The sequence below is a fragment of the Barbus barbus genome (genome assembly GCF_936440315.1).
Source record: "Barbus barbus genome assembly, chromosome: 48".
NCBI classification, from domain to species: Eukaryota; Metazoa; Chordata; class Actinopteri; order Cypriniformes; family Cyprinidae; genus Barbus; species Barbus barbus.
In genome coordinates, this window is record NC_136726.1 from 3,068,104 (window position 1) to 3,077,952 (window position 9,849).

General features: G+C 37.9%; 1 protein-coding gene across 1 annotated transcript; it reads right to left on the bottom strand.

Moving 5' to 3' along the window:
* Window positions 1-2,928: 2,928 nt before the first annotated feature.
* On the bottom strand, window positions 2,929-9,604 carry LOC306866676 (Fanconi anemia group F protein-like). The gene is made up of 2 exons (XM_079411958.1): window positions 7,832-9,604; window positions 2,929-3,432 (listed from the first exon to the last, which is right to left on the bottom strand). The coding sequence occupies exon 1, from the start codon at window positions 8,853-8,855 to the stop codon at window positions 7,860-7,862; it is 996 nt and encodes a 331-aa protein (XP_079268084.1). The 5' UTR covers window positions 8,856-9,604; the 3' UTR covers window positions 2,929-3,432; window positions 7,832-7,859.
* Window positions 9,605-9,849: the final 245 nt, after the last annotated feature.

Here is a 9,849-nt window from a genome sequence, read left to right on the forward strand (position 1 = left end):
CAAGGTTTTGAGGTTTGTGGATGTCTGTTGAAGAAGTCCATATGCTAGTGTAGCTTTTGCAGATGCACACATTCCAAATTTACAGTCTTCCTCACAAATCATGAAGGCATTATCTTGCATCAGGGTTTGTCGCTGTGACATAAAACCAAAATTTTGCCCTTCAATACGCCCCATCCAAAATGTCAGTTTCAATAGGAAAATGACAATATAGCACTCGTCAAACATTTAATGGGGTCTTTAAATGTAATGTTGAAAACAAATGAATTATGTGTATGTTAAATTATTAACGTGGATGGTGGATGAGCACAATCATGGGAAGGTGTGTGTACGAGTAATTAATTTACATCTAATACGTCAAAGACATTCCTGCATAATGTCTCTCCACAAACGAGAGACGGGAAAATATCTGTATTACGGCTGAATAATGACATCAAGATTCCCCCCCCCCATTTCAAAGAGAAGTCCATAATGAATTGCTGCGTTAGGGAGGAAATCTCGCCTCTGATTATTCACTGTGGAAACGGTTGTGTTTTCTCAGCATTGCCCTGCTGCTTTCTCAGTGCATATTTGAGCTGAGAAAACACATTTTCTTTGTTTCCAAGGAGACAGGGACGAGAGAAAAATGAAGAACTATTTGTCTGCTGTCAGAGAAAGCACAGCATCTCCACAGCATCGAAATTACTTTGAAGTGTCTGCACTTTCTGTCCATGAAGGAGAGGGTAATTGCAACTCACTAATTAAAAATGTTAAACCTAACATTTGAAATATTTTCTAAATGCCATTTACATATTAGCTGTCATCAGTAATGGGTAGATTACTTACAAATTGTAATCCGATACTGATTCCAAATTACATGACAACAATTGTAGTTATGTAATCCATTACATTATACATTTTAGGTAATATAATCAGATTACTTTTAGATTACTTTTGACCTATCTTGTTTTTCACATTGATTTATGTTGTGCCATATATAAAAATACAAACAGTAAGAAAATATATTCCATTTGTTGTTAACAACATGACGTGCATTAAACTTTATTCTACGTCAAGGTTTCTCAAACTGCGTTTGTGAAGGAACTGCAGAGGGTTTGTGAGTTTAATGAAAACCTATCATAAAATAGATACATTTTACATTTGAATCAAAATAAAACACTCACTGAAAAAAAAAAGAAATATTTGATTTGCTTACCTGCATGTCATGTGACCATTAACCAATTAAACATGCAAACTTGTTAATTATTATAAAAATGTTTATTTAAAAATCTCTTCAGATGCCAAAAAAGTGCATTTTAATGTGTTTAAATGACAAGCGCCTTCCAAAGTAATAGCTGCCAGAACTTGTGTAGGCCTATTTTAGGTGTACATACATGTTAATCACAACACATTGTCAAACAATATAAATATTAGAAGCATTTCAGTCCCCAAAACAACCAAACACTTAAAAATGTAGCAGGTAGAAGGCTGATGTAAAATCCATTTCGAGATCAGATTAGCCTGACTGATTCTGTATTTACACAACCTGTTTGAAAAGGAAGTGAGGTCCTCTTTTAAAGCATCAATGCTGTTGAGATTTCAGATGAAGTCATAAGCGATGAGGCTTCATTGCGGGTTTCGACAACCTCAAGTGATCTCATAAATCACTGAACGTGGAGTGACCCCGGCCCATGCAGATTCCTGATCTCTTTCTCCTCCTCCCTAATGTGACAGACATATGAAACCCAGCCCATGAAGCACGCGTCTGCGTGTCCCCGGGGACCAATTTAAGAGGCGCACGCGTTCGCCGCCTGGCCTCTTCCTTTATTTCAAATGAATCCTGTGCTTAATGCCAACGGTTGCCAAGGTGACAGTGATGCCACCATCTGCCCCTCAGCCTATTCAGTGCAGCCCAGCAGCATTTCTCTTTAATGAAGGAGTGTATTTTTAATTATAGGCTACAGTACAGATGACATACAGAATAAGCCTACTGTGCAATGTATTGGACAACTGCTGTTTATATATATATGTATATATGTACAAATTTTAGTAATCCATTAAATTACACATTAGGTAATATACTCTACTTTTAGATTACTTTTGACCTTTCTTATTTGTCACATTGATTTAAATAGGATAATCTTGTACCATATTGATATAAAAATACAAAGTTTAAGAAAATATATTCCATTCATTGTTATTAACAACATGACGTGCATTAAATATTACATTATGTCAAGGTTTCTCAGACTGGGTTTGTGAAGGAACTGCAGGGGGTTAAGAGTTTAATGAAAAGCTAATAATTAATTAAATAATACAAATATTAAATTGAAATAAATCATTTTAAAATCAATCAAAATAAATACATACTAAAAATATATTTTGTTTACCTGCATGTCATGTGACCATTAACCAATGTCAGAGAACCATGAACATGCAGATGTGATACTTCATTATTAAAATATTTATTGTAATATCTCAGGGATAATTCAAGGAAATATATTTGGTGAAAAAAAAATGCATTTGAACTTAATAATTTTTTATTTATTTTAATGTGTTTACCCTTCCAAAGTAATACATGGTTAAATAACCAACTGAATGATAATTCAAATAACAAGTAACGTGTTCATCTGTAGTTGATGCAATGTTGAAACACTTCTTAAACCTGAAAATGGTCATTATTATTATTCATTTACTTTTTGTAAATTCAGTGGTCAAATGCTGTTTTCTACAAAACTGGAAGACTTTCTGAGTAGGCAGTAACATGAGAAGCATTAGACCGTTTTAGATCAATTTAAAAGATGAAACTTTAAATGAAATGACCTGATATTAGATTTCTATGCCTGTGAGGAGGACTCCGTTTCTGTATTACGCCTCTCAAGAGGTATTTAATGAGGCAAAATATCCCTGATCTACTCGAATGAAATAATTCCTCAAGAAATACAGAAACTTCAGACATGATAACAACAGATACTGTTTAAGAGCTTTATTGGTTATTCAGCTGTAAATCAAATACCAGGTCCTCTGATAAAGCACGTGGCTGATGGTGTGATGAGCACTGTCGCCCCCTGTCTGCTGGGAGACTGAGCAAGAGTTTTGTTGTTCCTTTTTGTGTATTTTTTTCAATGCCGAGGAACAAAATCAAGCTTGGAAATTTAAATTATACAAACCAACAAAATTGATAAAACTAATAGTATGATGGCTCTTATAATAAAACATAATAATAATAGCTTAAAATGGACAAAAAACGACAAAAAAAAAACGAATAATAATAATAAAAAAATGAAGATGATATCAAAAAATACTTTTTCAATAGAGGAAAAAAAAGGGTTAAATATAAAAACGCGACAAACCTTTTAATAATTATAAAACGTGTGGGAAAAAAGCATACGCTTCTATCCTCAAATATAACATTAGTTAAATTCACATTAAATAAATATATATATATATATTAGGGCCGGGACTTTAACGCGTTAATTTAGATTAATTAATTACACAAAAATAACGCGTTCAATTTTTTTAACGCATTTTAATCGCACTTATTTTTGCACCGCAGAACGTTTCTCACTGGATGCGTTTCGGCGGATCGATTATACTGGAGCACCTACTAGCGTTCAGAACGGACTTGCGTTCTCGTGGAGACCGGTCTTGCCAGGCTTCCTTGGAAGAACGAACTCGGAAGGACGCGAGAACACAGAACGCACACTTATGAGAACTGAGATGTACTGCGTTCCTGCTTAACTGACCGCAAAGTGACGGGAGTCTGGCGATCAGTGCGCTGGATCTGATGCTAGCCGACAGCTCGCCGCTCCCGTGTGTTGTGACAGCTGTCACCAAAGAGGTTCACCAACAGACTCATGCTTAGACAGGAAGATGTTGAGGATGTCCATCATCTTTATTTAATCTGTTCTTCTATTTAAATCAGCGGTTAACTCATAGTGGGTACATTGACTATTATGCTTCTCAGCATAAGAAACGGCCAATGAACAATAAATATTACAAAATGTCATAACTTATTAAAACATTTCATACTATTATAGATATTACTTTCATATAATTGTATTGTTTTATTTTACAGCGTTATATGTTTTACTGTTAAGATTCATTTTAATATGCCAATAAAAATGCAGACTTTCTCCGGGTCTTATAACTTTATTCAAATTAACCAAAACAAAACGATAAATGTTTACTTTCAACTTGAAGAGCCGTTAAGTATTTGTGAGAGCGACTTTAAAGCTTACAGGCTTCCGTACACCGGCCACCCACAGCGTTTTCTGGGATTTGTAACGGCTCGATTCTCTCAAGTCTGCACTCGATGCATCCTCAGTTTCAAGAACATATCCGGGCACTTTCATGCATCCTCTGTACTTGCGTTCTTGAGAATTGGAACTGAACTTCGACGGTTAATGATGACGTCGAACGAGAACACAAGGACGCAAGATCGCTGAAGAAGGCATATTGAGAAACAGCCAAAAACAAACCACAGTGAACATGGACAAAGAAGCTGATGAGACCGCTTTGGTTGGCCCTGTGGATGGGAAATTTAAAAATCCATATAAAAAAACTTACTTCTCACTGTTCTCAGGTCAAATATTTATATGCGATTAAAATGCGATTAATTTCGATTAATTAATTACAAAGCCTCTAATTAATTATATTAATTTTTTTAATCGAGTCCCGGTGTTATGGATCAACTGGGGATCGTGTTAACTGGGGACATGCGCGTGCACGCTAATAGTTTTACCTGAGTTTCCAGCAGACGTTGGACCTCCACAGATTCGTCACAGGGAATTTTCAACGGAACAGATTTCAAAGCTTTCCACATTATTTGTGAATGTTTTGTATTATTGGACTTATGTATGGACTTTGTATTATTGTATTATGTTCCCCTGTCCATGTTCAAATGTATCTGACGCGGTTTAAGGGAAGTCTTAATGCGTTTTCAGGTCACGTCTCAGACCACGCCCAGATTAATTTGTTTAGGCTATCTTAAATTCGTTTCAATATATATATATACAGTGTATATATATATATTCTAATGACAATTGTACATTCATTAAATAAGGTGTTACTTTGTTTCTTTGCAACGCGTGTGTAGGCAGTTGTTCAAAAATATTACTTAATTTGTGTAAATGAATTCGAGCATCAATATTGCTGTGGTCAAAGGAATGTCAAGCATTTCATTTTCTTTCTTTTTATATTGCTAAAGAATGAGCGATAAACAAGCTATAGTTTTGCATTATGCATATAATTTCGAATTAGTGACAGATAAAATGCAGTGAATTATGCTGAATAGGGAATGTTCAACAAACGTATACACATAGTTAGGTGTTGAGGCAAACACACACACACTTTTACATTTATTCATTTAGCTGGCGCAAGCGACTTACAATTGCTATATATGTCAGAGGTTGCACGCCTCTGGAGCAACTAGGGGTTAAGTGTCTTGCTCAGGGACACATTGGTGTCTCACAGTGGATTCGAACCCGGGTCTCTCACACCAAAGGCTTGTGTCTTATCCACTGCGCCATCACCACCCCACTTTTAATAATACATAGCTTAAAGCATCTTTACATAAAATGCTTTTTCTTTTTTTTTACTATGAAGAGAAATCTGCTGTCAGAAATGACTGTTGATGTAATGTCCATATTGCAGAAATGTACAGTTTTATAATAGAGGTCTGTCAAGTCAAGTGAGGTCACCTTTATTTATATAGCACTTTATACAATACATATCGTGTCAAAGGAGCTTAACAGTGTTAAATACTGAAATAGTGTGTCAATGCAAAGAAAGTTCAATTCAGCTAAAGCAGCTCTAATATGAGGACAATAGTAAACAGTCAGTTTCTCAGTTAAAGTCAGTTCATCGTTGATTCAGTGCTCAGTTTAGTTGTGCTGATGACTGTCGAGGTGAAGAGGTCTTCGCAGGGGATCTGTCTGTAGGGCACATCTAGTTGACATGGTCTCCACTGACATTCAGAGATGTCGTGGTCTTCTCTAGGAGCTGATCCACCATCTGGACTGGAAACGGGCTGGATCTGGGTAGTGAACATCATTCAGTTAAGCACAAACATGTTTAGGCAATGATTGTGATCATAATGATTGCAATATAAGGATAATTTAGCAGTTTTGCATGTTGATTCGGAGTTGGGATCATAAGTTTTTTTGCAGGGGTTGTTATCTCTTCACAGGTGTTAGTGTCATCTAAAATCTTCAGAAAGGCTGAATCCAAATGTTAGTGAGGTTCTTACCACTGAAATGAAGATAACTGGCATAATTCAAAATTATGTATATATATATATATATATATAAAGAGGCCCACACTCATTATTTATGAAACTGACAGACTTCTTTGTCATATTTTTAGTTCAAGAAGTCTGCAATAAAGTAAATATTGGTTTTCCTATTCTAAATAATGTTTGGGAGAGAGGTATCATATTTGTGTACGATGCCAAATGATTATGAGGTTAGTGATGTATACTGTCTTTTGCAATATTAGCCATATATGTAATTATTCATCATCAGAGTATCATGCTCTGCCTGTCAGTCATGAAAAAGTTGTGGCTGTTGAGTGATTGTCACAGGACTTTCATAAAAAAGACAGTATGGAAAATAGAAAAATAAGATATGAGGCAGTAAGAAAGATCCTACAGCATGGCTCACTTTTATTAGACGCCTGTCAATCACTTTGTCACCTTAAAAATGTAAACATTCCATACATGTGACATATCGCTCACACATATTGTGGAAAAATGCCTTCCTGTGTTCATCACACATACAGTATTAAAGAGTTGGCTTGAATCCTGCTCTGCTCATAACATGTTTTCTCTACGGTCGGAAACACAAGCATAGTCTGGCAAGAGACCAGGCCTGTATGTAAAATGAAAAGCAGGAGTCGTGAACTTAGAATTAACTTTAGACAAAGTGTTCTCTACATGTTCAATGAAACAGAGTCACAACATTTATATTCAAACACCTAACTGAGCATAATATACAGTACAGACAAACGTATATAAAATGAAGTTAATTTAATTGATTATATTACTATAAGAAACTGAATACAGCATTGTTCTGAAAAGAGTTCTAAGCCAATGCAAAATGTTGATTTCGGATCAGTCACAAATCCATGATGAAACTTTATGTCCAGGGAAGAGTATACAGAGGCACCAGAGCTGACTGTACAAGAGATCTCAGATAATAAAATCAGCAGAGCAAAATCACACAAACTCAAGCCAAAGTAGCTTATCTCTGTTTTTTTCTTCACACCCCTCCCCCCTCTCTATATAATCACTCAGAAAGGAAATAATTTGATTAAGAACAATCGTAAACTCAATGAACAGGCTTGTCAATAAAAAAAAAAAATTGACTTTGCAATTCATGTTTGTTTTAGGTCTACTGCTAATTTTAACTTAATCTAGGCCCATATCTGTTCATTATAACACATGACAACACACTACAGACACAATGTGATCCAGTAATATTGAAAAGAAAATACTTCCATTTGTATTTCAGTTCGTAGTAGAGTTTGATCATCCATTGAAACTAATGTCCCATGTTAAAGTGGGCGTGGTTGTGAGCGTGACTCCGGAGCATGGTAAACTTCCCAAAAACCGCGGGACATACACAGGTACGGACATCGCGGAATCAAAACGCTTTATTATGCTTGATGCCAATGTATACAACTGGTGAAAAACGTTTTTTAGTCTATGATCCGTAGAATATCTCAGTGACGAATCTGTCGCCGTCTAACATCTGCTGGAAATCCAGGTAAACATTTTAGCGTGCACGCGCACACCCCCAGTTAACACGATCCCCAGTTGATCCATAACACCGGCCCTAATATATATATATCATAGTGTTGAATTAACTTCCAATCTGATGTATTTACAGCTGTAGCTGAATGATTAAATCAGTCCATATACTAACGCCTTTTACATTAAAGTCTCCAGCGTCCCGTTTGAGTGTTTTGAGTTCAGTTTCTGTCTCCTCTTTTAATGCTGGCCCTGAATGTAATAAATCTTTGACTCGATCGGTCAGTGCTTTGAAGGTCACCGGCTCATCTGAAGTCTGCACCCACTGACTCTGCAAGACATCATACTCCATGCAGGACGCCCAGTGCTTCAAAACCCCCCAGTATGCGTGCTTAAACTCGCAGGAGTGTCGGGAGAGCACCGCGCAGAGCCCGGGGGACAGAGATCCGCACGCTTTACTCAGACCTCCCTCGCGCTCTCGCAGCCACGCGAGGACACAGCGCTGAGTGGCGGCGGGGGAATGGAACGCGGCTGCTAAGACGTCACAAAGGCTCTCCAGGTTTCCCGCGCTGTCTTGAAGGATGGAGTCCAGCAGCGTCCTCGCATGCTCCTCATTACCAGAGCGACTCAGCACAGAGTTTAAGAGCTTCCCCAGCAGACTGCCTCTGACCGCTGCTTCAGCCGGTACCCCAGCATGACCCGTCCTGTCCAGCGTGCGGCACAGCAGATTAAACACTGATTTGCACACAATGAGGCTGTTTTGGTCAAACTGGGATTCCCGCGTAGCGGTTTTGGGATCTAAAAGCATCTGGATAACAGATTTGGGAGCGCAGGGGTTTCTGAGTAAATGAACGAGCAGCGTGTGCTGACACTGGGCCAGTTCAGAGAACGTGACTGGAGAGCACGACGGCAGGGTTTTCCGCAGGCGCCGGTTGGTGTCGCTCAGACCGGCCTCGAGCGCGGGGCGCACCGTAGGGTTGAACTGGAAGCGGGAGTGCAGCTGCTCGCAGTACTCAGCCCACTGAAACGCCCTGAGCGCGGTGTCACAGTCCCACTCACCGACGCGGTCCGTCTGAGACACGGCCAGCAGCTCCAGGATGTTGGTCAGGTGTCCCAGCACAGCCTCCATGAGACTCTCCTTTAGCTAAACATAAACAAATCAACGTGTGCACGGGACGCTCTTCTGACGCAGTCAGCGTGCTTCGTTCCTCATTCGCTATTGGCTGAGAGCGCGCGCGACGTCACTTTTTCCGCGGGTACTGAACTTCAGAGGCAGTATTTCAAAACAAAAGACTTGTGAATTTGCATTTAACTCAAAAGATTTAAACAACTCACTTTTAGTTATCTTTTACGCAAAACGAGTTATAGCAAAAACAATACTCGATCAAAATAGCTTACTGAGCGCATGATGAAACGTAATAGATTCCCATTTTACAAATTAAGTTTTGTAGCCTATTTTATTTTACTTTTGTATCAGTAAGCCTGCGTCCCAATGTACATACTATCCATCCTAAATTCTGTGATATCAGTCATTTTTAATACTATTTAGGGCAGATAGGGTGGATAGTGTGCACACTGGGATGCAGGGTAAGTTTTTTTATTATTATTACACTTTTTTTTTTTATTAAGTTTTATTAATGAAGTTTTATTTTTTTTTATTTTTTTTTTGTTCCCTCTCTCTCTACTACGGGTCTAGTTTTATATTGTTATGCAGCTCCCAGACTCAGATAAAGACGGAGGCGGTGAGTGAACTGAGACCCACAATGACAGTCGGGTCTTTGAGGCTCAGTGTCACGGTGAACAACAGTCTGAGCACCCTGTGCTGAGAATTGGAAACGTCCGTCTGCTGTTGAAGAGCCGACTTCAGGAAGAGCATTCTGGAGGGTAAGTGTATACTTTTGGGAATTACAAATGTTTATAGATAGATAGATAGATAGATAGATAGATAGATCTGAATGAAATAAGATAGGTAGCCTATAAGATAAATATTCTTTAAAAAAAAAACTAAAACGTACTAACTTGTATTTTTAAAATTTTAAATTTCCAACTCTTCAAGTTGGCAAAATGCTTATTTTTGCTGAGATAGTTTTGGGGGAAAGCAGTCTGTTTTCGTGGTTTCTCTT

Coding starts and splice junctions, on each gene's coding strand:
- LOC306866676 (XM_079411958.1), bottom strand. CDS start 8,855: ATGGAGGCTGTGCTGGGACACCTGACCAACATCCTGGAGCTGCTGGCC.